Here is a 26,929-nt window from a genome sequence, read left to right as displayed (position 1 = left end):
CTTCCTGAATTCTACACCTCTGTTGTTCTGGGACTTCTCTGTGCCTTGTCTTGGTGTGGACCTGTTTTATTATATATGGGTTTTTTGCGGGCGGGGAGGGGTTGTTTTTCAGTTCGTTTTGTTTTTGGCTCAGGACTTACTATGATTCCTGAATCGGAGAACTGCTCTCTTCCATCAGTTCTAGGAAATGACAAACCGTTGACAGTTTGCATCTGACTGTCTTCCGTTCTCTCCGTTCTCGCCTCTGGTAGCAAGTGTTGGACGTTCTTACCCTCCTTTCCGTAGTTTCTCTCCTTATCCCTCCGCCCTGCATTCCAGGGAATTTCCTCAGACAGACCTGTCATCTGGTGTGCCTTGTTCCTCTGCAGCAGAGTCTAGTCTACTGTGTAATCCACCCATTGTGTCTGTAATCTCCAGGAGTACGTTTTTCATGTGCAGTTGTTCTGTTACTCTTTCGGAAATCTGTCTGCTGTGTTGTTCTTATATTGTCGATCTTCCTTTAATAGCTTCAGTTCTTAGAAACGTAGCATTTGGTTGTTTCCATCTAATACTTCTAAGTTCCTATGAATCGAAACCTGCTCTTGGGTATGTTTGCGTCTGGTGGGTTCTGTAGTTTCGGATCATAAGCTCCTCATAAGTGGGGCTCTATCTCTCGGAATTTTGTGTCAACCTCAAAAGAGAGGTTTTGAGCTTGATATTCCAGCCACTCCAGGCTGTCATTAAACCAGGACCATCTTTACATCAGTTCCCCACTCAGAGATTCCCAGATGGCGTATATATTGTAAATATGACCCTCAATCCCAGGTGAGGCCCAGGGTCCAAAAGCCTTCTCATCTTGAATCCATGTGGAGACAGGTAAGCTTTCTTGCGGCCTGAACACATGTTTTCACTGACGGCGTGGTCTTCTGAGGGTCCTGGTTCGTGTGTGGTCTCACATCCAGCCCCCTGACTCCTGCATGCCAGATTTCCCTAAGGCCCCACGTGGACAATGGAAGCCCAGACCCCGGGGCTGAGGTACAGGAAATCGTTTGGCCCTGCCCCTCCCTCAAAGGCTTGAGTGACTTCAGGTCACGTGCCTCCCTCTTCATGTAGATTCCTGGGGATTTCCCTTAATTTTGTGAAAGGCAGACCATGCCATTTACACAGCGTCTCTAGACATCTTATAGAGGAGGCCCTTCAGTTTACCCCGTTCTTCTTGTCTCGGGGCGTGTGAGACTCATCGCAGGTTAAACACAGTGCAGATGCTGCTACCCGTTAATTTCATGTCCCCTTGACAGTCACATCTAAGACCCAACTTCATGTTCTGCATAATAAAGAAAGACACCTCAAGGTGGGTCCCTGGGATCAAAGAGAGTGATCAGCCACCTCGTTCAGGCCAGTTCCCGCACTTCCCTTTTGTACGTGGGCAAAGGGGTCGCCTTGCTTCAGGAAGTGCCTGTGCACCTGCGTGTGCAGCATAGGCTGTCTGCGGATGTGCACGGACAGGCACCTTGGTCATCAGGCAGGTGGGCCGGTGAGTGGAGCCCGAATGCTAGGGGCTGGTAGCCATGGAGAAATTCCAGCGGTGCGTGTTTTGCAGTGATGATCAAGGCAGCTGTCAGGAGGGGTGGGTACCAGTTCTGTAGCTGGAACGGAAGGGCAGGATGGGTGACATCTGCTAATCCTCCCGCTTCACCCATCAAACCTGGAGAGCTCGTGGGCGTGTAATTTGGGCAGCACACAGTATGATTGACAGCTGAACTGGGGAGAGATGAAAAATACATTTGATAGTCTTCTCTCTTAACTTCTCACCCTAAAAACTGAAAATAATTTTTGATAGATCAACTCTTCTCTCTTCTGCTTTGAACTCCCCATTTCAAAGCAATTGCACAAAGAACACTTGTCAACCAGCTCCTGGCTGTTGTGGCTGACTAGTGAATCTTCATTTTTCCTTTTTCTTCACTGTATTTTAGCTATTTCACCGCTGGTTGGAAGGTCTGGGAAAAGAGAGGAGATGGCCATCTAGGCTTCATTCCCTTTTAACAATTTTGGTTGGTGAAGAGAAGATAAATTTGTGTGTCTTGTATGAGCTTTTCCTGTTTGGGTGCCCGTTCTATTCCCCCATTCTCGTATTATTGTTCACGAGCATGTAGCCTGTTAGTTTTAGGAAATTAAAAACCAAACATTCTACTTCCAAAGGGCACTTTTAGAATGTCTGCCAATATTTTCCAATAATGTGCTGTAGAATGCAGAATTTCCCATATGGATATGGAAGAGAAAATTCGTGCCTGTGTTGCTGTCCCAGGTAACCTTTACTGCACTCGCTGGAATTCTTTGTTCTTCCTAAAAACTTCATCAGAAAATCGTAATGAGTACCTCATTGGAACAGAACAGAAAGGGCTGCTGCTAAGAAAAGACCTACTGCTTTGTGGTGCGCGATGCTGTCTGTGTGTTGCTAGGCAACCATCCCTCCTCCTTCCTCTTCCTGAAAGGTTTCCCTGTTAAACCGCTGTCGTCATCTTTCGAGTGGAAATTGTCTCCTCTGGCCTTTTTCATGTCAGTTGGGTGATAGTGAAGGTGTTGGGTCTTAGAGAGAATCTGCTCTTATAATTGTGACTTGGAATTGAATTTTGTAGATGACCATCTGGTTGGGGAGGCATGGGTGGATGGCCCTTGAAACACATGGATCTGCTGGTACACACATACAGAAACATTATTCAAAACTGCTTTTCAAGAAGATCTTAAGGAAACACTGCCCAAGTCACTGAACGACAGTGAAAATGTAAATGATTTCTTCATCACTCAACTTCTTGTCTGGGGGGGATACCCATCAGGTACCACCCCTCCCCCACATGCTAGAGGTAACAGGGAGATCGATTTGGAGATTCTTTTGTCTCCTAGAGTTTGTTTCTGTATTAGAAGATCTTTGAGGGTTGGTTATCTTAAAACTGCATTATCCTGATTCTTTCTTCCTCTTATTTCCCATCAACTCTGGAATCTAAGGTTGGTTTCCAACTGCATTTTGAACATTAATGGAATTTCTGAATAACTCGTGGCTGAAAGTATTTTTCATATGTCAAAAAGACATGATTGTGGTTGGAATCAAATTCTTATTTCCTCATTGAATAAAGACTTTTTATTAATCTATATTCATAAAAATTTGTTGTAAAACTAATATTTGCAAATGCATTTTTACATACTGTCTGAGTAATTTATAAAAAGTAAACAGAAACATAGCTTTAGCCAGACAGTTTACTTTTCTAGTTAAACTATTCCGATTTCTCTTCCACATCAAAGTCTCAGAAACATTAACTTTTCTTTGTAAAGGTTAACATTGGCTTCTGCACTAAACCATCTATGGACAAACTTTGGTTATCCAAAGAAGAGAGGATTTCATTATTGTTAAACACAGAGGTTTACAATGGGTGAGAAATGATTTAGGAGAGTTTAATCTATTCAGAATGATTGGGGTTTATCTCTTCATCTTTCTTGCAGTTTCCTCTCAGTTTTCCAGTGTTTTCCGTTTATCTATGAAGATGAGTCTATCGTTGGTAGGAATAAGACAACTTAATAGTAATTTTTTGATTGATAAACAGCTATTGCAGGCATTTAAAATGCCATGGACAGACATCTTAAACTGCTAAAAGGCAGAAATTAGTAGAAATATCACAAACTTGAATTAATTTTTCTTTAGACTTGTGTTAATGGAAGTAGCTGCAGCCTGGCAGACTGATATTTAAAATCACCGCATTATCAGTTGTGAGGGCTTTCTTTTACTGTTTGTAGACCAAAAGTACAAAAAGAAGAGAAGCACACAAAAGATATTTGGTAAAGGCAGGTGGTCTGGATGAATAATGTTTCTTTCATTAACATGTTTCCCATATTAACTGTATAATTAATTGTACATAGCCAAGGGAAGCTATGGAAATTGCATTTTGAGATGTATCAAAGCTGCCTTATGCTTCAGACTTCCATGCAATTTACCGTTAATGAATCCAGAGATGGGAGCCTCAAATCTATAATTATTACTTACTATTTGAATGACAAGCAAAGAATTTTATCAGCAGAGTTTTAAATGAAATGGGATTAGCCGCTAATGTTGAAATTGTTCATCTTATGAAAATAATTTTGAAGAAAATGTTTTAGTGGAAAGAGAGGTCTGAGGAAAGCATTTGCCATTAAAATAGCCATTTTCCAATACTCCACATGAATCTGTCCACGTTTGACAGCAGGGTGCAAATATTTTTGAAAGCAAATGAATATTTTATAGGCTCCAGAGCTGCTCATGCATCCCAGGAATAGATTATGCAATATCCCCAAACATCCTGGCGAAGGTGAGAGGGTTGGTAAGGTAGCCAGAGAAAACAGCGAGGCAGAAAAAATACAATATATGAGAGTATTCTGCAAGAAATTAAAATTTGTTTAATAGCATAGAAGTCTGCCTTTCCCCCTGCTGAGTGCTCATTCGATTTAAGATTGTAAACAGTAAATATTGTTGAAGAAAACTGTAAAACGAAGCCCTGAGACCCGTTTTTCCAAAAGGGTTTCATTGGCAGGGCCTCCGTGGTTCCATGTCTCTCAAGGTGACCCTGGCGGTCACTTATGCCCATGTGTCCACCGTGCAGCCTTGGCCTTGGCTCCGGGGCTGAGTCAGAGGCTGCGGGAGCTGAGCCTCTTCTCCAGGCAGGCTTCAGTGGGTGGCGCACCCTTCATCCATCCAGGAAGCGTTTCTCGAGCACCTAGGCCGTGCAGGCTCTGCACCAGACGCTGGAGAGGCCACGAGGGGTAAAACAACGGGCGCACTGTCAGCGCCTGGAAACGCATCTTTTTTTTTTTTTTTTTTTTTGAGGTACACGGGCCTCTCACTGCTGTGGCCTCTCCCGTTGCGGAACACAGGCTCCGGACGCGCAGGCTCAGCGGCCATGGCTCACGGGCCCAGCTGCTCCACGGCACGTGGGATCTTCCTGGACCGGGGCACGAACCCGTGTCCGCTGCATTGGCAGGCGGACCCTCAACCACTGCGCCACCAGGGAAGCCCTGGAAACGCATCTTACCTTTATTTCTTTGTCCTGGTTTTTCCCACTGAGTCAATGGCGGGGACTACAATACCCAGTTTATATTGTCACCCAGTTAGAGCCCGGTGTCCTGTGAACAGAAGAAAAGCAATGTTCAGATTTCCAGAAGCTCTGGAAGGTTGGTCTGGCAGGGACATCGCTCTTAGGGCCTGGGGCGGACCCCATGCGTGCTCTGGGCTCACGGACCTGCTGGAGCCCCACGCAGGCTGGAGAAAGCAGCTGGGCGCGAGCTCCGGGCGGTTCTCTGGGAGTGCTGGGCTCCCTCCCACGCGGCGCCCAAGGGGAGCAAGCGGCCGATGACACCTGTACAGCTGTGCACTCTTGTCATGTCTTAAAAGCCCTCGTTTTCTCAAACCTAGGATCATCTTGGTTTCACCTGAATATGTCTGAACGCACTGGGCCTATGTTACTCCAATGTGCGAGTCTCTCAGAGGCTGTTTTTGTGTCATCTGGGAACCGGTCCGTGATTGCTGTGGGAATTGAATACGTGGGGCCCAGGTGATCTGAAAGAGCTGATCAGTATTTCCCACCCACCGGGGAGAACTTGCTGCCCGGGACTGTGACTGGTTACTTCGTGCTTCTGACGTGGCTGCGTTTGTGTTTGGAGATACACACGTGCTCGCACACCTCTGTATTTCAATAGTTGCCTTATTTGTGTAAGTATAGCTAAATATTCCATATTGGTTTGGTTGTTCGCTGGATTTTACATGTTAAGTTTGGGTTAAGCTATTGGCTGGTAGTTTTCTGTGGTGCTTTGGGCAAACTGATCTTCAGTGAGATTTTGTAGAACAGCTGAGATAAAAACTAGTCTCATCAAATATCTGCACATTTCATCCAGGTAACAAAGCATGAAGATTGTTAGAAATATCAGGGTTGTTGATGGAATTTTCAGATTTCTACCCAGATTTTTGACTTCTGGTGAATTTAGGCTGCGACCTTGTTTCTGAGATGAAACCTTTCCTCACTGTGGTTGTGTGAGGGGTCGGGGGTTTAGACAATTGCTCAGTTTGCAGACGTTTAGGAGGATAAGGAATCAGTCTGGATAACGAAATGAGCGGGATCTGTATTAAACCAACTCAAATCCTCTAATTTGCTCTGTTAGTAAATCCTGGCAGTTCTGCCTGCCCTGTTGTTCCCCGAATCCCAGCCTCTGAGCTCCCTTGCGGGAACGTCCAGCTGGTGTCCTCAGTCCCTGCCCGGAGCTGGCGTGACCTTTTCAAAGCGTCTTTATCGTCACATGCCTCTTCCGCGTGAAGCTCCCCGAGGGCTTCACGTTGCTCTTGAAATAAGCCTCAGACCCCTCCCTGTAGGAAAGCCGCCCTGGCTTTCAAGCTCCCGTGGCCCCGGCCACCCTGGCCTCCTCTCTCATTCAGAACTGCTGGACCCATTTCCCCCCCAGGACCTTCTCCCCTGGAACACACCCACCGTCCTCTGCGCCTCCGGCCCTTCCCATCTTTCAGGAGGGACCTCCCTTCCTGGACTCCTCAGCCACCCTGCACCCCAGTCGCCTTTACATTGCTGTTTTACATCCTCTTACCACTTACTGTTGTCTGAAGTTATCTTTCTAAATTCTGTTTAGCTACTGGTGTGTGGTCTGTTCTCCAGCCAAAGCATCAGCCCCGTGAGGACAGTGTTTCCGACCAGCTGCCTGCTGGATCCTCAGAACATAAGACATCCCCAGCTCATATGATATGCTTTTGATGAAGTTAGTTGAATGAACAAATAAATGGCCAAAGCCACCAACAAATGAGCGGGAGTCTGAAATAATACAGCAACTCTTAACTCTCTCTTCCACAATTAGAGGCGGAATCCAGGTTTCACTCATAATGCCAGGCAAACCTCTTTTGTCTTCAGTTTAAATATACATAGCTGTACATTTATGGAAATAGGGTATAAGTCTCTTAATTATTTTCCATTGCTTATAAGTATTCACCTTTGTATTTTGCCTATGTTCATATAACCTTAATTTTTAAGATGTTAAATAAGATAATGAGGTTCATCAAATTGCTCATTTAAAATTCTTTGAGCTTCTTGAAAATGACGGCCCGAAAATACGAGGTGAGGTTATAGTTGTCGTTACTATTACCACGTGGCTTCTCTCTCAGCATTTCTGCAGAAGACCTTTGTCACCCTCTCCCACGCACACACCCAAAATTATATGGCACTGAAGCACCCAGCATGAAACAAACGCTCAGTGTATAAAAGAACGAGCCTTTCCCTTATTCAGGAAGAGGAGTGGTAAGGACAAAATTACTTATTTTTTAAAGTTTACTAATTAGAACGTTTCCGGAACAGAATGTGTCCATTATTGACATTTTCCACCAGGGTTTCAGTTGTGAGTCTTCATCAAATTGTGATTTTCCTTTTTCATAAATCTATAAATTAAGTCGAGTGCCGGTCACAAGGAGATTTGATGAGCACGTGATTTAGCGCACGAGGGCCTTTGAGAGCATCTCTCACAGGCACAGCCCTCCATGGAGACGACCTGGAGGCTAGGCTCAGGGGTTCCTGACCTCGGGAAACACCCTGCAGGTCATTCAGAAAACTCTCTGTTACAATCGATATGCTTTCTCGCAGTCTGGACCCTTCTAGATTTAGAATACCAAAACTCAAAATTACTATAATAAAAATATAGTCATTGAAGATTCCAATTAGTTAAGCTCTACAAAATAGAGATTTAGCTAGTTTTCATGTCCTCTTAACTCACTGCTTTGCGAGGAGTTGCCTCTTCCTTCTCTTCACGCTTCCAGAAGCACGTGGGGTGCACGCACCCCGTCTCAGTGCCACACAGGAGCAAGGAACTTGTTCTCGGGGAAGCTGTCCCAGCAGTACTTTGTAAAAACACGTGGTATTCTCTAAGGCAGGGGTCCCCAACCCGTGGGCCACAGACCAGTACCAGTCCGTGGCTTGTCGGGGACTGGGGCTGCGCAGCAGAAGGTGAGCGGCGGGCGAGCGAGTGAAGCTCCATCTGTCTTTACAGCCGCTCCCCATCGCTCATGTTACCACCTGAGCTCCACCTGCTGTCAGATCAGCTCAGCGGCAGCATTAGATTCTCATAGGAGCGCAAACCCTACGGTGAACTGCGCATGCGAGGCATCGAGGTTGCATGCTCCTTATGAGAATCCAGTGCCTGGTGATCTGAGATGGAGCTGAGGTGGTGACGCTAGCGCTGGGGAGCGGCTGCAAATGCAGATCGTCATTAGCAGAGAGGTTTGACTGCACAGAGACCATCATAAATCAATTGCTTGCAGACTCACATCAGAACCCTATCAGTGAGTGGCAAGTGAAAACAAGCTCAAGGCCCCACTGATTCTGCATTAGGGTGAGTTGTATAATTACCTCCTTATATGTTACAATGTAATAATAATAGAAATAAAGCGCACAATAAATGTTATGCCCCTAACCCCATCCGTGGAAAAATTGTCTTCCATGAAACTGGTCCCTGGTGCCAAAAAGGTTGGGGACCACTGCTTTAAAGCTTTTGTTTGTTTTCTTAGGTCTTCCATGTATTTTATTTTCCAACTAGAAAAAGGATTTTAAACAAAACAAGATAGCCACGGTTCACAGCCTCCAAACCCACGCAGCGTATTCTGCTTCTCCTTCTATGCTGCTTCTCTGTCCTGGGGTTTTCCTTGCTCACTGTCTCCACCTAAAATGAATGTTAAGTTGGGGACCTTCTCTTAAAGGCTTTGCATTTGGAAGCATATGAACTTTTCTCTACTATTTTAACAATTTAAAATCTCTATCACTGCACAGGCTGCTTGGTTAGCACACAAAGAACGGGAGCACGTTTCTAAATCACACTGAGACAGCGTGAGAACAGTTTTCAGGGGTCGCTGGGCCTGCAAAGGTTCTATGCGGTCTTCAGAACAGCTCAGCTTGAGAAACAGAGCTTTCGGAGGGTAGATTTGGAAGAAACAGCACTGATTCACATTTATCAGTGAAGCCAATTCTGCCCACGCCCGGTGCTTCTGCTGGTCAGTTTCATCTGTTTTTAACCACGTCCCAATTCACTAGGACAAGGGAAGCCAATTGCCCACTGCAAGTTCATGTGGGAGTGTTTCCTCCTCAAAAACAAATTTCCACGGAGGTGATACCTAAAATGTAATAAAAAGAGAAAAGACCGCATGAATGGTCTTTCATTTATTCTTTCTAATTCCTCTGCTCCCGTTCCTACTCCTTTAGGCTTAGTACACATGACCCAGAGGCTTGGGTTCCAAACAGTGCTGACTTTTCCCAAGTGACCCCACGCTGCCAACGCAGGACCGTGCACTGAGCTGGCCTGGTCTGGGTCTGCGTGTTTTCCTTTTTTCTTTTTAATATGATGTGTGCATAGCTGCTCTGCATCTTAAGTTCCTCGTTTGAAGGTGATAAAGTGGTGCGTGTTTAACTAACTATCCGGTGAGACCAGGAGCCCCACGACAGGTGAGACTTTGGGCAGGTTGGGCAGGTGTGAGAACAGAGGGTGAGTCACCAGGTGCGGAGCTTCACTTGTTATTTTTATTGCAGTCAGATGGTATTTTGAATACAATTGTATGGTTTGTGATTCGATTTCAAGCAAATCTTTCCTAAGCTAAGAAACAGCAAAACTACCCTCTGATCATTTAACCATATCTGTCCTTCCTTGAGCTTGAACGGACTACTTTGAATTTCTAATTCCAAATATCTTAGCCTGCCTGATGCATAATATTAATAAATAACATTTAAAATATGCCAGATGCAGCAATCTATAGACAACCAAAATACCTTTTTCATCAAGCAGTTTGCTCTTCCCGCGTCTCTGTGTCCATATGTGCTAAGCCCAGACAATTAACCCCATCTAATTTCTCCTTTCATCTTTTCATATTTTTTGCTTGGAATTTAAATGTCTTACTTTTGGCATTCAAACATGTAGCATAAACATTTCCCTTTAATGTATTAATGAAGACGGGTGACAATGATTTTTTTTTTTTTTTTTTTTTGCGGTACGCGGGCCTCTCACTGCTGTGGCCTCTCCCATTGCGGAGCACAGGCTCCGGACGTGCAGGCTCAGCGGCCATGGCTCACGGGCCCAGCCGCTCCGCGGCATGTGGGATCCTCCCAGACCGGGGCACGAACCCGTATCCCCTGCATCGGCAGGCGGACTCTCAACCACTGCGCCACCAGGGAGGCCCGACAATGATTATTTTTAAAGGAAAAAAGGTCATCATCTCCCCAGATGGCAGCAGAAGCAGCTTACTGCTGCTTTTAAAAGCATTCATCTAACTCTACCTGATTTTAAAGCACCAACCTATGGTCCCCTCACGAGGAAAGGAAACGTAAATGGCTGTATTCTTATTCTAACAAAAGGTTTGATTGTTGTAATAGGCACCCAAACAGAGAAGGGAACAGAGACAACGCTTTCCTAATAATAATTGCATCTTCCAAAAACCCACCTTCCTTTCCTACACCTGCTCCTCAGAGGAAGAAGCTTGTTTCTGGCAGCATCGTTGTGAAATGGACTTTCACTGGGACAGTTTCTACTTGTTTCATGTCTGAAGACTCACAAAGCAATAGAAGTCTCCAAAGATCTGTGTGGACACGGTTTGATGCTGACATTACTGGTTTCCATCTGTATTGATCAATGCGACGTGTGCCAACTGGATCTTAGTTTGCTTGTTTTCAGCAATGGTCCACCATCCTTATGAGTTCTAGTATTTTGTGTTAAAAGATTATTTTCATTATTCTCTTTAATAAGTCCTCTTGCCCCTCCCAGTATGTCACCCTCTCATTGCTAGCGGTAAGAGATGCCAGAATACATCATTTCTGTGCCTTTTAACAGAGCTAAAACCGTGTTGTCCACCCGGGCTCTCGTGGCCACTCCACGTGGGTTTGGTTGAGCACTTTGGCAGCCGGGATCCCAGCTCTGCGGGCTGGATTCAAACGAACTTGCACAGCTCCCCAGACCCATCCTCCCAGCATTCGGAGGCAGACAGCAGCACGCCTGTCCTGCAGCATGGAGGCGGCCAGGGGGGCCGCGGAGCCAGGTGCCCTCAGCTGTTCTTAGAGCAATCATGGTCCGAAGCCCTTGTTGCATGTGGTGAAATAGAAGATTTTAGTAAGTGGGATTCTTTCCTTGTGACCCTGAAAACTGATCCTTGATGTTGACGCTAGTAAAATGGTGCCTGTGAAACAGTCCAGATCCCGACATGATCCGAGGTGCCAGGGCAGAGCCCCACATGGCATCACGAGCTCTTTCCACACCAGAAATCAGCAGCTCAGCTTCACGTCCATCATCTCCTAAACTGGCATTTCCAGTTACTCCTGGAGACTGGTCAGGAAATGCCTCCCTCTTAAACCAGCGATGAGAAGCACGTAGAAGGGATGAGCTCCAGGACCGGCCCTGATCCACGCGGTGAGGAAACTGCGGGTTTGTTAGAAGGACCACTGTCCCTTGTGGATCAGAAGCAGTGTTGAAACCACGAACTATGTGCTTAGTGACATTGCTTCTCATCTCTTTAATAGTATCCAGGACGGTTGACCACACCGACAACAACGTCTGTCCATGGTGATGCCCCTCAAATTCTACACTCAAGCTGCGGTCGGTGGCTGCTATTTGTGGAGACTTAACATATCATATTTCATTAGATAATGGTAAATGTCCCCAGAACTGTGTAGTCACAGAATATAGAAGAGACATTAAGAGATTTTTCTAATGAGAATCACCACCCCTTCCATCTGTACATACTTTATAGTTACAAAGTATAGATGATATATTAACTCAGTCAAGCGTCAGAACCACCTTAGAAATACGTACTATGATTCCCGGTTTTATGTAAATTAAGGGTCCGTGCGATTGGATGGTTTGCCCAAAAAGTCATTGTGTGGGGACCAAACCTTTTTGTTTATCACATCGTTAAGAAGTCTTTCAAAATCAGGCCGAATGCCTTCTCCATTTTGTTAGAGTTGCCTTCCTGTTGGAAAAGCTCCCTTAGGCATTCACAAAGACTCTGTGAGTGATGGGTAGAATTAATCTCCCAAAGATACAAAGTGCTCCTGTGATTAACGAAACTCTATTATGCTCCATATTCCTAGGAATTGCTTTCTTGACCTGAAGATGCTGACAATTTGATCAGAAAACAGTGCAGAATATATTTGAGCGATAATAACAAATTGTGGACACAAGTCTCCACCTTATAATGGCAGTAACACTTTTGTTCCACAGGTTTGGGATTCTGTGTAAAATGATTCCATTAAACGTGGAAGCCAGTGGTTTGTTCAACACACGAGAGCATTTCCTGGAAAATCATCAGGTGGCACATGGTTCTCCTGGCCCAGAAACTGTTGGTCATTTTCCTACCCAAACGGTCTAATTGTGTGGGCTAGAAAAGGGGATGTGAGCTGGGGAGCTGGAAGGATAAAGTCAGAAATGAGAGGCAGATTAAAGAGGGAAACCTTAGACTGAGTCAATAGCTCAGAAAATAGGTCTTGTGAAAGCTGACGCCACCCTCAAGGAGCAGGAAACTCAGAAGAAATGCAGGTCCATCTTCAGCCTGTTGTAAATGATGCTGTTGTGTGGTCGGGGGTCACGAGGTCAGTGTCAGCCGGTTCGGCTACAAACTTGGAAAACCCATATTCTGAAACCTCGGGAGATGGGGATTATCTTTATGCAAATGCATCAAACCTAGGCCCTTGAAAAGTATCACAATTCAAGAAGGTTTTAGAAACCTTTGCGCTCAGGGCTCATCTGGAATTAGCTCGAGTGAAATTCCCCTGATAGACTCCAGGAGGATGGACACACAACGCTGTGTCCTTCCAGCCAAGAACCCTTTGGAATCCCCCACCCCTGTCACCCAAAATCTAGCTGAGTGTAGCGAGTAACTCTTCAACATTAAAGACTGACTGACTTCCGAACGTTCTTTAAGAACCGGGGTAGCTGTCATAACTCATCTGTATAGGCTCTTCAAATTGAACCAACTGGTGCTGAGCCCCGACTCCACTTGACAGAGGTCTTCTGCATGTACGTGGCAGGGGATCCCATTCACCTGGCTGACCACCCCCCCAGGGCTGGTGATTTGTCGTGCTCTGCTCTGTGTATCCCAGCGCTTCCTCTGTGCAGGCTGATGATGTTGGTATAAGACGGGTCCCTAACCCCCAGGAGCTCACGACCCACGGGGAAGACAGGCTTCTTACACTAGTGACGGCGCATGGCACGTCCCCAGTGAGGGCCACTCATTGAGGGCACAGGAGTCTACAGAAGACAGCGCCAGACCTGGACCCTGAGGATGGTTAAGACCAAAAAGGAAGAGAGTCTGGGAGAAGAGCTTTCTGACCTGTGGCTGCTCCTCCAAATCTGTGAGACCGCCGTGACCTTGGGGCTGTCACTGGGACGTTAGGACGGGGAACCACCCATTCGACATGAATTGTGAAGCTGTTTGTTGGCTAACTCAGCAAGGAAGAAGGCAGCAGGAAATACTTAATGAACATTCCGAAGTCCTTTGGTACTTTTTGGGGCAGTTCTTCCAAGTTTCAGAAGATTCAGTGGCAAACTTTTTGGCATGCCAGTCATCAATATACGACTTTTATCTGGAACACAAATTTCTTACAGAATTTTCCAGGCTATGTTCAGTCATTCAACGCATATTGACTGTGTGCTAAGTGCATGCGGCACGGGCCCCACCCTGAACAAGTGATCTCACGAGAGGAGGGAGGCCCTGGTGCCCACAAAGCAGACTGGGATCCATGTCTCGGAAATGCAGTTTTTAAACTAGTGTCTGAGGCGGGGGGTGGGTTGTGGGAAAGCAAGATCAGAGAAGGCAGCGGTGGGCGTGAGGGAGGAGGATGCGTCTGTACTGACCTGCACTTCCGGGTAGATTCATGACAGAACAACCAGCAGGGAGAAAGCGTCCAGAATGGTGGTAACGGGGGAGGGTTCAAACAGTGGGACGTGTTCTTACTGGGACGGAATAGCAGGTTAGTAAAGTGAAGTCTGGACAAAGGACAATGCTATCTGGGCACCCTTGGTGGCTTTTGAAGCAGGTGGTATTGTGACCAGAAATGCCAGCCTGTGAAGGAACCAGAAAGGGGATGTGAGAGAGGATGTAGGAGGCCACCAGCAGCTCTGTGTCTATAAGACCCTCGTCTCAGCATCTTCTCAACTTAAATAAGAAAATTCTATAATATTGATGTCGTCCAAAGCTTAAGCAACGGTTGTCAGAACAGAAAAAAAAAAAAAAAAGCAGCATCTCACACATGTACCAGAAATGGTGGAGTTTATCATAGGCCTTACTGTTTAGCTCCAGGTGGAGAAGTTATCAGCAGCGTCTGTTTTCATTCTGCTTTCCTTCATTTTCTACATGTGCTATTTATGGAATAAAAAGTTAGTTGTTTTTTTTTTAAACTAAGGCCTCCTCCCATTCCTACCACACACGCCCCCTCATACACACACACACACACACACACACACGTTAAGTGAAAGTATTTTAAATGTCAGCTTTTAGAACACCTACAGTCTGGGGGAAGAACGTACATAGCGTTTAAATGTCATGTTCACTTACCTAATTATTCCAGGAGGGGATGGTGTCTGGGGAGGATCCCTGCACCTGTTCTCACATCCTTGAAGAGAAGGGGCCTCATAGTATTGAGTTATGGCAGCAGGTTTTGTATTTGTGTAAAACACATTATTTGACTACCAAGGCCTAGCTTCCTGACAGACAACATGAAACGTACTCTCATGTCTCAGAAGAAAAACATCTAATCCACAAACATAAAGAGCAAAAGCTCCTCAGACGTGGATGGGAATTATGTCCATTTAATACAGTGAATGATGTTTTGTAAAAATACTAATAGAAAAACAAAGAGCAGGTCAAATTGAAATGACCGGAGCAGGGCAAACACAGACTATTGTAGTAATACATGCTGAGAGGATGAAAAATTTATCTCAGTTTTAATATAATCAAGTGTATCTTTAGATGAGTTAATTCTCAATGAAAAAAAGTAATAATGTTCATAACTACAGTTTCCTCCCTGTGTCACTCGAGCTTGAAAACTAGAGTCCCAGTTGATACTTCTTGCCATAAATTTAGAAATTCAAGTAAACTTGCAGCATGATTTCACTTAGTTAAGATAAATGTGAAAAGTTAAACAGCTGCAGTTTACAGGAATTAAGATAATATCCGACGCCCCTTTTGCAGACAACATTTGAGACCTGATTAAACCTGCCAAGGTTTATCATTTTAGAATCCATCACATTTTATCGAAACATTTTATTATATTCGTTTATGATGGATTTTGTGAACAGTATTTTCCAAAGAAAAGTGAGGATCCCAGATCATTTTGCCAAGAACAGTTTTACATCCATTTGTAAGACTGTACATTAACGAGTCTTGGGGAAAGTAACCACAGAAGCACTGAGACTACACTTCACCCAGAACTACCCCTCCTTCCCGGGGACCCCCGCACACACCATATTTTAAGCTAGATAATAAGCTAGTTGGTATTTCCCCAAACTTAAGTGTCATCCTTATTAGGGTAACTTTGGTACAAGAAATATGTATCTGATATTCCATAAGGATTGTCCCAAAAGAAAGCAGTCTGTGTTTACATTTTCTAGATGGTGCCCTTAAGTTTGCTTCTTCCACACCCAAAGAAACCTGTGAGCTATGTGGGCACCAGGGGCTGGCAGTGGCCGGGGACTTAGAGCTGCTGCGATGTTTCTGTTCCTGATGAGGGTGAGCTTCTGAGGTTCACGGTCTGTCCCTGAAAAGGGGTTCATGGTCACAGTTCTCGGTCTTCTGCATAAAAGACCATCTGCTGGTTCCCTAAGCGGCTGGAGCAGGGGGCTGAGGGATATGTGACCGTCACCCAGGGCCCCGTCGCTGGCCCTCCTGGAGCCATACCTGCCAGGGGGGCCCTCAGCTGCTGGGCCAGGTGGCCCCAAGGGTGACTTCTCCCCTGGAACATCGCCCACCAGGCACCCGGCTTCCGAGCTCTGCTTCAGCTCACGTACATTGATACACACACCGGTCAGACCAACGTGGATTAGAGTCGGTGTTTGTTGAGTGAATAATACAAAACAGTTCAAGTCGCTGTAGTCAACATTTCCCTGAGAAGTGTGGGACCCCAGCACGACTGTCTGGTGGAGTTTCTTTCCTTTTCTCATGCCTCTCTGTCCCCTGGAGTGGGCGCCGATGAGCCGGGGCGGCCAAGAGCAGTGGGGGGATGCTCTGAGCCAGGTGGTCAGCTGGAGTGAGTGGACGAGGGGCCTGACGGAGGGTCAGGGTGATGTGGAACGGGTGTAAGCTTTGGCCAGACATCGGGGTGCTTGACCGCTGGAGACCTGACCTCGTGTGTACGTGTGTGTTTCGTTTTGCTGTGCGGGCATATTTGAAAACCCACAAGCAAGGTATTAGAGGATGGGACCGCTATTTCCTTTGGACACAATAAAGCCACTCGGGTGGGTCCTTTGAAATGCTTTTCCTTAAAATCACGGTCATTTCTGGACTGAACAGGTCAATAAGGTGAGTAGGCAGGACTGGCTTGGGAGTCTTTGTGGAGGGAACGTTCTGGAGGCCTTGGTTTCCCCATCCATTTCTCCTAGTATTGCTGCCAACAGACAAGTGCCCGACAAATTAAGATCAGAGCAGCTGTGGGTCAAATACTTGGTTTGTTGTTTTTGTTTTTTAACACTGCCAGCCACGTGATGCTGCGCACATCAGAGTAGCCCAGTGTCTTAAATGCATCACCCCCGGTGGGTTCAGAAAAGCCAGCCAATTTCAAGAAAAATGACTTCTGTGTCAACAGAAACGGGAGCGGGGGCAGCCCTAGCGAAGGCCCCGTCTGAGGTCCCTGCCCTCGAATGTGTGGCAAGTGGCAGGATTGTCGTCACCGCTGGTGACACCTGCGCTCCCTCCCTGCACCGGGGCCTGTGTGCATAGTCAGCCCTCATCTGGGGACTAAACGGCAGCCATGGTGCCGGGCAGGGTCCCCACCCCTCCTGGCTGTCCCCACCGGGACCCCTGGCTGAGCGCCTGGCCCAGGCTCTGGAGGATCTTGGGAGGGTGTGGTTTCCGTTTCTGTCCAAGAGAAACCACTTGGACACGATTTTGCTTGGATACATAAAATAGTTTTCAAACAGTGTGTTCCGTAGTTTTCACTGAAAATATTTCAAACAATTATTGCAACATAGTATCTGTTGGTGACCAGTGGTTCTCTGAGATGGGGAAAAAGAAAATGAGACTGAGTGCAGAGCATGACTTACTGAGATGCCTTCTCAGGCTGAAGTCACTAACAAACAGGCTTCTGTTGGCCCTGTTTTGTAACCCAGCTCCAGCTCGCTTCCTCCGCGTAGCACTGCGGTAGCTTCTTCGTGTGTCTGAGCACGTCCCTTCTTTGATGCAGAGAGCAGGGTCCTCCCGTACGCGTTTCCAAGCACAGAGGCAGGCCCGCAGACCCGGCTCCCAAACCTCCCTTACTCCTTACTTCAGAGCCTGGATGCCCCAGCCAGACATTCAGGGCCCCGGGCTCCCTCTGTCCCCGGCCGCACCGGACACCCCTGCACGCGTGCCTGCCCCTCCCCTGCGCTGTGTGAAACCTCTCCCCACAAAGTGCGGCGCCATAAGCCTCCCTGACTGCGCCCATCCCGTGACCTCGCTCCTGGCTGGACACACATACCACCTCGGGGCTGGCGCATCAGACCTGGTCTGTGGTGTGTGCGTCTGTTTTCACGGTCGCTGGGTGTTCTCACCGCCCCCCTCGGCACCGCGGTAAACGCAGCATGACCCCCTTTGAAGCAACCACCAAACCACGGGGCAGCCTTTGCCGCACGCCCTGCGTCTGGTTAGTCCTCGGCCCTGTACCAGGCCCCAAGCCAGCCCTACCCCCCCTCAGCAGGGGAGCTGTGCGCTGCACCCCACGGGCCGCCCGGCGTCCCCGTCACCGCCAGGGGCCCGCGCCCTCCCGGCTGGCGCTCCTGACCCTCGCGCTCCGTTGCAGGCCTACATGGAGGACCACCTGAAGAACAAGAACCGCCTGGAGAAGGAGTGGGAGGCCCTGTGTGCCTACCAGGCCGAGCCCAACAGCTCGCTCGAGGCCCAGAGGGAGGAGAACGTGCCCAAGAACCGCTGCCCCGCAGTGCTGACCTGTACGTACCGCCGGGGCTCTGGCTGGGAGGGCGGCTGGTGGCGGTGGGGATGGGCTGCACCCGCCCCCTGGGATTTCCCGCTGCACTCGCGCGGCCGCAGCGCCTCCGCTCCTGCCCGTCTGCTCTCTCTGCCAGGAAACGTCCCCTCACTTGATTTTTTTTTATTTTATTGAAGTGGAGTTGATTTACAATGTCATGTTAGTTTCAGATGTACAGCAAAGTGATTTAGTTATACATGGATAGATAGATAAGTAGATAGGTAGATAGATACATAGATAATAGATTGATAGATAGATGATAGATGATAGATAGATAGATGAGAGATGATAGATGGATGATAGATGATAGATGACATAGATGATAGATAAGTAGATAGGTAGATACATAGATAGATGATACATAGATAATAGATGATAGATAGATGAGAGATGATAGATGGATGATAGATGATAGATAGATAGATGATAGATAATAGGTAGATAGATAGATGATATATAGATAGATGATAGATAATAGGTAGATAGATGATAGATAGATAGACAGGTGATAGATGATGGATGGATGATAGATAGATAGATAAATAGATAGATATATAGATGATGGATAGATATTCTTTTTCAGATTCTTTTCCCTTATAGGTTACTGCAAAATATTGAGTAGAGTTCCCTGTGCTATACAGCAGGTCCTTGTTGGTTATCTATTTTATATATGGCAGTGTGTACATGTCAATCCCATGCTCCTAATTTATCCCCCCACCTTCCCCTCTGGTAAGCATAAGTGTGTTTTCTATGTCTGTGGGTCTGTTTCTGTTTTGTAAATAAGTTCATCTGTGTCATATTTTAGATTCCACATGTAAGTGATATCATATGGCATTTGTCTTTCTCTGTTTGAGTTACTTCACTTAGTATGATGAAGTCTGGGTCCATCCATTCGCCTCATGTAAAGGGCAGGGAGACCACCACCCTTTGAGCCTGCCCCCGACACCAGCCTCGAAACACAGAACCGTTTCTTCCTTTTGGCCTCGCGGCCGAGCCCTGGAACCACGGTGGGACATACAGATTCCAGCGAGCACGTGCTGTTGCTCTGGGATCTGAGGTTCGTTCCTGAGCCCCTGGAGCCTCGTCCTCCCTGTACTTGGGCTCACGCCGTAGTCCTTGAGCAGTTAGGGCCGTGAGGAGTTGACAGGCAGTCACGTGGGCCGGGCAGGCTGTGGGCACAGCACGAGCAGACACAGGTGCCCCAGCAGCCTTCAGCCCGACAGCATGTCACCAACATCGCCAGGAGTCACTGCCAGGAGTTGGGGACACAGGGAGGTACCAGCCCTGCGGTCTCACACCGCGTGAGGTGACAGGTGACCTACAGGTGCCGAGGCCCACGGAGGACTAAAGGAGGGCGGGGCCAAGTCTGCGTCTTCCCACCCCCCTGCAGCTCCCCTCCTCCTGTCACTTCACTAGAGACACCAGCCTCCCATGTCCTAGCAGGTTCCAGGCCGGTCTGGGCTGTGGTTACTACACATCCCCCTGCAGGGGGAGGGGATCTGGGGAGTGTCTGTGACCAGAGTGTCTGACGTAAATGCCGACTGCACGAGTGAGTGTCTTGGTAACGGAAGACGAGAGAGATGCATGCAAACCTCGCACATGACAGGAGGAACTTTGTGGGCTGACTTTTCGAGGGCTCAGCAAAGCCACACTGGGTCTCACAGGCAGGACCAGCCCCCTCGCAGGGAAGCGTGCCTGGGGTCACAAGCCCCGTCCCAGCCCTGCGGAGCCAGTGGGGGACCAGCCTGGCACCACTCAAAGGCGCGGCCAGGCTCCCATCCCGCCGCCCCCCTGGCCTGGGAGACGCAGCAGCAGATGTTCTATCTCGTAGTAAGTGGCAGCGACCCCATGCCTGCTCACAGGACAGCCAGAGCCAAGATACACTCCTGTGCTGCTTTAGACCCTAGCCTGGGAATTACACACCTTTGTAAAATCTTAACACACTGCTTCTGGGTGTAAGTTTTTTCTAACTGTTTAGTCAGTGTTCAGACTAGTTCTGTAATGTCTGAGGGCCTTTTCCCTAAAGAGCTCTAAAAATAGGAGCTGTTGCGATTTATAAGTTTTTTATTTAGTAACTGACACATATTTATTAAGCACCTACTTGTGCCAAGAGCTGCTGCCAGACACTGGGTCATCCAGTCAACCAAGCCTGGCCACTGTCCTCAGAGAGGATCCAGATGAGGGGGTGCAGGGGTGTTCCAACTACACCCTAGATAATGAGGTGCTGGGGGCAAACATCCCCTCAGCCTGGGTCCAGCGTGCTCCCAGGCCTGGAGGCTTACTCGGGTGTCAGGCCCTGTAGGGTAAATACTCAAGTTCAAAGCATCCCTTCCACAGAGGCAACCACAACACAGCACGTTCCCGTCCACGCGCCCTGCAGCCCAGCTGGCCGCTAGGCTCCGTCTGTGCCGAGTCAGCGATGGGTCCACAGGCCAGGACCTCAGGCACGTAGGGTGTCCTGTCTTCAGCTTTGGGGGTGGTGCTTCAGCCCCGCGGGGACCAGGGCCCTGGAGCCCTTGGACCAGAGCCTCGGGCCTGCCATACGTGGGCCGGAGCCAGGGCTCTGAAGAGGAAGCGCCTTCTTGGCTGGACTCTGGCGCTGGGCGTTAGAGAGAGGCCACTGTTCTTGACCGCCATGGCCGTCCCAGAGCCTGACCTAGGTTCTCGCCTGTCCGGGGTCCTGCAGGAACTAGGGGCCAGTACCCTGCAGAGACAAGTGGGCAGATAGAGCCTCCCCAGACGCGCAGGTCCAGTCCCAGCAAGTGCGTCCCCGCCTTTGTCCTCCACACCTGCCTCCTTAACTTTTAGAGGAAATCCTGTCATCAGATCTCCACCAGCGTCCCTTCCCAGGCAGGACCCTCAGGCGATGGCCTCACTTAAACTCCTGTTGGTCTCGCCAAACTCCACCAGGGAGAACCGCCGCCTCTTCCTGGGACCTGCTTTGTATTGTCTGGCTGTTCACTCCTTAGGGCGCAGAAACGGTCCGTGACGGAGCGTAGGGTGTTGACAGGGTGGCCTCCACGTGCCCTGCTCCCCGAAGCCGACGTCAACGCCCCAGCCAGGGACAGTGGGGTGCTCACGACAGCGTCGCGTGTCCGCCGTGCTCCCCGCAGCACCCACCCGTGTCACTCAGCCTCGCTCAGGGCTCGGGATGGAAACCCTGGGGCCACCTCTCTCTGCATTTGCTCCTTTTGCCGTATCCTCTCCCGTCACCTCCAGCGAGGCCCCTCACTTCTGGATCTGACGGTACCGGCCCACCCCTGGCTGGACCCCAGCTTCCTGCCTCTATTTCCCTCCCTGAACCAGTTCTGCTTCTGCCCCGCTTCTCCTCATGTCCGTCCTCCACCCGGGAGAGGGGAGTTATTGCCTGGCTCCCTGGTCGGCGGCCCCCCGGGCCACCCACGTGGATCCCGCCCAGTCTGGCAGCGTGCAGGCTCCCCTCCTCCCAGCCCCTCCACGGCTTTGCTCGTCTGCTGCCCCCGAAACGTCTCTCCCCCCACCTCCCCCAACACGAGGGCCGTTCCAGCTGAGGCTGGAAGACGTCCCAGTTGGCAGTTTGGTGGGAAATTCAAGAGCGGCCAGGCTAGCGACTTTCCCATCCCTGACAGCCCAGAGATTCTAGCTACAAGTGGATTGTCTTTCAAAGGAGAAGTCAACTAGCATTCATGAGGTGTTGGCTGGCACTGTGCTAGGACTAATTATATAGCTCAGAAGTTTAAAGAATTTAATTTTTAACTTCTATTTTTTTTGCCTTTTTAAAAAGAATTATGCAATATTCCGCTCATCTGTTTTTTAAATTAAAAACAGGAATACGATGTTATTTTGGTGTGCCATCTTAAACAGAAGAATGTTTGTGATTCTGAGTTATAATAACGAGAGAGACATAGAGACACAGGAATACTTAGAGATGAAGCCAGAGAGAATGTAAAGCCGAAGACACAGGTACGTGAAGATGGACAGAAGGATTTGTGATGCCGTTTCTCGCAGTCCAGCTTTCTAGGGTGTTGTTGCTGACCCAGCTCACAGCTCGGCCCCCAGCCTTGCCTGGCAGACGGGCCGGGTGAGGGTCAGAGCGACTCTGGCCTGGCTCTTCCCAAGAGCCACATCACCTGGTGGCACCAGGCTTCGGCCACATGTGACAGAAAGGTCAGCGGCCAGGCTGAGCACATCGAGTGCAGCCCCTGAGCACCCCGGGCCTGCCTCCCAACCCTCCTGCAACTCTCCCCCGTCAGACAGATGAGGGTGTTGGAGTTCGAGCCTGGGTGCCCTGTGCTGACGGGACACCACGCCCCTTGTGCTTTTGTGGACTCACCTGAGACTTTTTGAGTCAGGAACATGAACACAGATTTCGAACTTCCACAGAAGAAACGTCTAATATACATCCAAGGCCCATGGTACTTGACAAAGCATCGCTTCCCTTGAAACACACAGAAAACAATCTATTTCCAAACAAACCTTTGGTTTACATATTTTTCCCAACTCCCAGCAGAATCCCCGCAGTGACTATTCTGGTTTAGCCACATCTGAGTGACCTGCTTAGCCTCTAGCCATCAGTCGTGGGAAATTCTCCTAAATCCGACAATCAAGCAGGATTTTCTTCCCCTCACATAAAACGGCTGCACAAGAAAGTTAAGTGTCCAGATAAGTTGCTGACTTGCCTGTCTTTTTGTCACTCCCTTTTTTCGGCCTCAGAACCAGCTGAGTAACTGCCTCTGGATTTGGGAAGGCTGTAGGTGTGTTGGTGGCGACAAGAAACTATCCAGCAAATTCTGTGAAGGCTTTTCCTTTGCTACATCACAGCAGAAGCTGGGCTCCCTGAGACTGAAGAGCTTTTAAGGGCCACGGGGAGGAGGCAGGGGCCACGTTTCAGAAGCGCCCGGGCCTTCCCGTGGGGCTGTGCACGTGCGGAGCCTCTGGAGGTGCGTCCCTGGGCTGTGGGAGCGCCCCGCCGGAGCCTCCCAGGGCACAGGGGCTGCTTGCGGGCTGGGGGCCGCGCCACTGTCTGCACAATTCACCACTCAGGTTCAGCTTCTGCCTTCTCTTCACTCCTTTCCTTGAAGCTGGGCCACTGGATGTGTAAGACATCCAACCTCCTGTCACCTGGTGTCTGTGCTTCTCACCGTCACATCCCGATACTGCTTGCAGAGACGGGAGCCGGGGCTGGGCCCCTCTTCTGGACCCGCTCTGGTTTCTGCACCCAGAGGCCGATCACAGCCTTCAGAAGGGCCGCGACGGGCTGTGTTTCCTCCTTGACCTGGACGTTTCCAGTTTCCGTTCATCGTGCAATGGGCACATCACAGGGCACAGCCCCGAGCTGTCCATCCTTACACAGAATTGGACTGCATTCACTGCTGATAAACGAATCCTTGTTCAAAGTCAAGGGGAGTTTGACTCCTGGTCACCACGGTCACCCTCAGCCTTTTGCCATCCGCACATTTTATAAACATGTTTTACCTGCCTTCGAGTCATGGACAGAGCCACATTCAACAGGATGAATACAGGGCGCTGCCTACCAAGGCCCCCCTCAGGCTGACTCGGATCCAGGAAGGAACGTTCCAGTGCCTGCTCCGTGAGCCCCTCTTTGCCTGCCGCCCTCCCGTGCAGCCCCGGAGATCCCTGCACAGTAGACCGTGCAAAAGGCCAGGTGTGCAATGTCCCGTTTACTCTGTCACCCAAGAGCCTCGAGCCAGAGGTGAGCCGGGGCGTCGGGGCGACGTGGCTTACCCCCTGCCCTCCTGACCCCGGGGGATTCCTTGCCGGCCAGTCCAGAGGCACTTTGCAAAGAAGCAGTGTCGCCAGCTTGGCATAATTCCCCCCACACACTTTTTATTGCAAAAGTTTTAAATCCTCGGGTTGAAACGATAATTTGACGATCGCCTATATTCCCACCAGCTAGAGTCCACATGGCTGCCGCTCCGTATTTTGCCTTTTTTGTGTGATCAGTGTGTGTGCTTTACTTCTTTACTGGCTGAACTATTTCAAAGTGGGGTTTAGGCATCATGACATCTAAATACGTTAGCCTGTGTCTCCTAAAAGTAAAGCCCTTCTCCTACGTAACTACGACCCCACTGTTGTGACTAAGAAAATCAGTAATCCCCTATTAGCCGCTAATTCCAGTCCATCTTCCAATGCTCCAAATATTCCAGTTATATCATCTACAGCAGTTAGTTAACTAGGATGCAATCAAGGTTCATAACTGCCTTTTGGACTTCGCGTCTCTCTAGCCTTTGTAACTTTAGAACAACCCCCTTGGTTTTCCGACGTGACTTGACCCTAATAAGCTCCTCTTCTGGCGGCCACCCTCCCTCGAAACTCTCACAAGCTCTCCAGTCAGGAGGCTGGCCTGGTCCTTGGGAAGCTGACTGCCTGGTTCCCAGACCCTCTATTTCCCCCCTTCTGGTCACGCACCCGAGACCCAGAGGCCCAGGGACACAATGAGGTCGAAACCAGCCGTGGCCAGACTGTGCATCTCGAGGACACGCTGTGGACGTGGCCAGCACCCGCTGCAGCTGCACCCAGAGGACTCGCAGACCCTGTTCTGGTCACGGGACCGGAGACCAGAACCTGCCCGTGAACGTCGTCCCCCAGCATCTGTCGACCCCCTAACTGTCTCCTCTCTGTCCTTGCTGGTTTGAAAAGGTATTCTCTGATAGAGATGGCCACGGCGAAACTGTAACTGAATAGATTTTCTGTTTGTTGTCTACCAAACTGATTTCATCTACACCAGACAGAGGCTTCATTCGGTTTAAACAAACACAGGTGCACAGTCTCTCCTGTTATCCCCTGTGTATTTTGCACCATCCCACTCGGGATGTCAGCCTTTCTGATGATCCTGGTTTACGTGCACGCTTCCGTCCCCGCAATGTAAAAGATCACTTCCGTCTTTCGTATGTGATCTTTTACATTGCGGACCACCCTGGTTTCTTTGGATGTCTGTTTCTCGTTTTCTTACTCTGGATATTTACCACCGTGTCATCAGAACTCTGACGTTTAGGGCTTCCCATCTCTTTGGCTCAGCGCCCTTTTGGAGTCTCTGGAACAAAATTCCCTCATCTGGTTATGTGTTAAATGCCTAGCATTCTCTTTCTTGGCAACTCAAAACTTTAAGATGGTTTGGCCACTGTTCTCTCAAGGTTACCATCAACCGAGCAATTCTTTCCTTATTAGAGTTCAGTTTAGACGTGTAGCAATACTAGCCTGGGTCCCCGTCAGGTGCTGTGACTGTCAGCTGAAGGTGACACCTGTGTCCACCCGCTGTCCACCCTTGGTCGGCACAGATGGAGACCAGGATTGCTTTCTGGTGGCAACATTGTGCTCAATAGAACACAGACTTTTGTCACTTTGTTTCAACATGTGTGAGCTGCCCCCGACAGGGGCCCTCTGAGGCCACGCCCTTTGCCGTCTGTGTCCGGCCGTCCTCAGCTCAGCGGCGGGGTGGGGGGACGGTGGGGGGGGAGTGGGGATGCAGGTCTTCGCTCAGAGAAGATGCATAACTGAGGTCCGTTGATTGATGGTCTCTGGGTAGAACGGTGCAGATGGTGTGGTTTTGCTTGGTTGGTGCCTGTGCTCTTATTATGCAGAGTTGTTCTTGTGTGTGTGCAACACAAGAGCTGCCAGCAAACATTTCCACACTGTTCTGCACGCCACCCTGCCTTCCAGGCACGAGGACGGTGCCCTGGTGTCACCGCCCACCATGGCCCAGGGCTGGGTCCCGGAGCCTCTTCCCACGCAGTCACCGGGGCTGCTGGGACCTCTCTGCAGAGCTACCCTCCCCCTGCTCTCCCTCCCCCCTCCCCTTCCTCTCCCTCCCCCTCCTCCCTCCCCCTCCCCCTCCTCCCTTCCCCCTCCCCCTCCTTCCCCTCCCCCTCCCCCTCCTTCCCTTCCCTCTCCCAGGTTCATGAGGGGCCACCTCACGCCTATTGGCTAATTTTCTCATAGAAAGCTAACATTTTTTAGCTGGTAGGAACTTTCTGGTCATCTCGGTCAACCTCCTCATTGAAGACGTGGGGAACTGGAAGACGTTAGACACGTGAAAAGGGCAGACAGGGCGTCGTGAGAAAACCAGGCCCAGACGGAGCCTCGACTCGGGGGCGGGAGCGTCCAGGCCACAGAGCTGTGTCCTCCCCATCTGGAGGCCGGGGTCCAGGACAAGGGTGGATATGACAAGGCTGGCCCCTCAGGGCTTCGAGGGGGTGTCTGTCCCAGGCCCTCTCCTCAGCCTTCGTGTCTACACGTCGTCATCCTTCTTCCTCTGCCTGTGTCTGATTCCAAACTCCCCCTTTTATAAGGACGCCAGGCACGGGCTGAGCCCCACCCATATGACCGTGTTGTCACTCCATCCCCTCTGTACAGACCCATCTCCAAATAAGGCCACATCCCGAAGTCCTGGGGGCTAGTGCACCCACACATCTTTTTGGGGGGGACACAATTCAACCTTCGACACCAGGCGCCCCTGGACGGCTCAGTGGTTGGCAGGGCGGTGCCAGGCCACTACCTGAAACCTTTGGAGCCTCTTCCTGCTCAGCACAGAGGCCGAGCCCAGAGGGGCCTTTTCCTTGCAGATGCTGAGCAGCAAGGTTAGAACAGGGGCTCCTGCTGCGCTCCAGCCCCTGTCACCCACCTATATGGTCACTCACCCGCCGAGCTGGGTGGCGATCCTATTTTGGGATTGCTTTTTTGAGAGATCCGCAGAGATGCTGGTGAAAGTAAGAAATGAGACACGAGAAGAAGTCTTCAGA

General features: G+C 49.4%; 1 protein-coding gene across 1 annotated transcript in view; it reads left to right on the top strand.

Moving 5' to 3' along the window:
- Positions 1-26,929, top strand: part of PTPRN2 (protein tyrosine phosphatase receptor type N2) — a gene marked incomplete at its 5' end in the record, with an annotated part of 710,841 nt that overhangs the window by 631,605 nt on the left and 52,307 nt on the right. Inside the window, one exon of the mRNA XM_082632697.1 lies at positions 18,006-18,153. Within this exon, the coding sequence (XP_082488823.1) occupies positions 18,006-18,153 (148 nt within the window). The remainder of the gene's footprint in view (positions 1-18,005; positions 18,154-26,929) is intronic.

Source organism: Mesoplodon mirus (genome assembly GCF_964341445.2).
Source record: "Mesoplodon mirus genome assembly, chromosome: 9".
Taxonomy (NCBI): domain Eukaryota; kingdom Metazoa; phylum Chordata; class Mammalia; order Artiodactyla; family Ziphiidae; genus Mesoplodon; species Mesoplodon mirus.
Note: the sequence above shows the minus strand (reverse complement) of the source record. Positions and strands in the feature narration are given on the sequence as shown.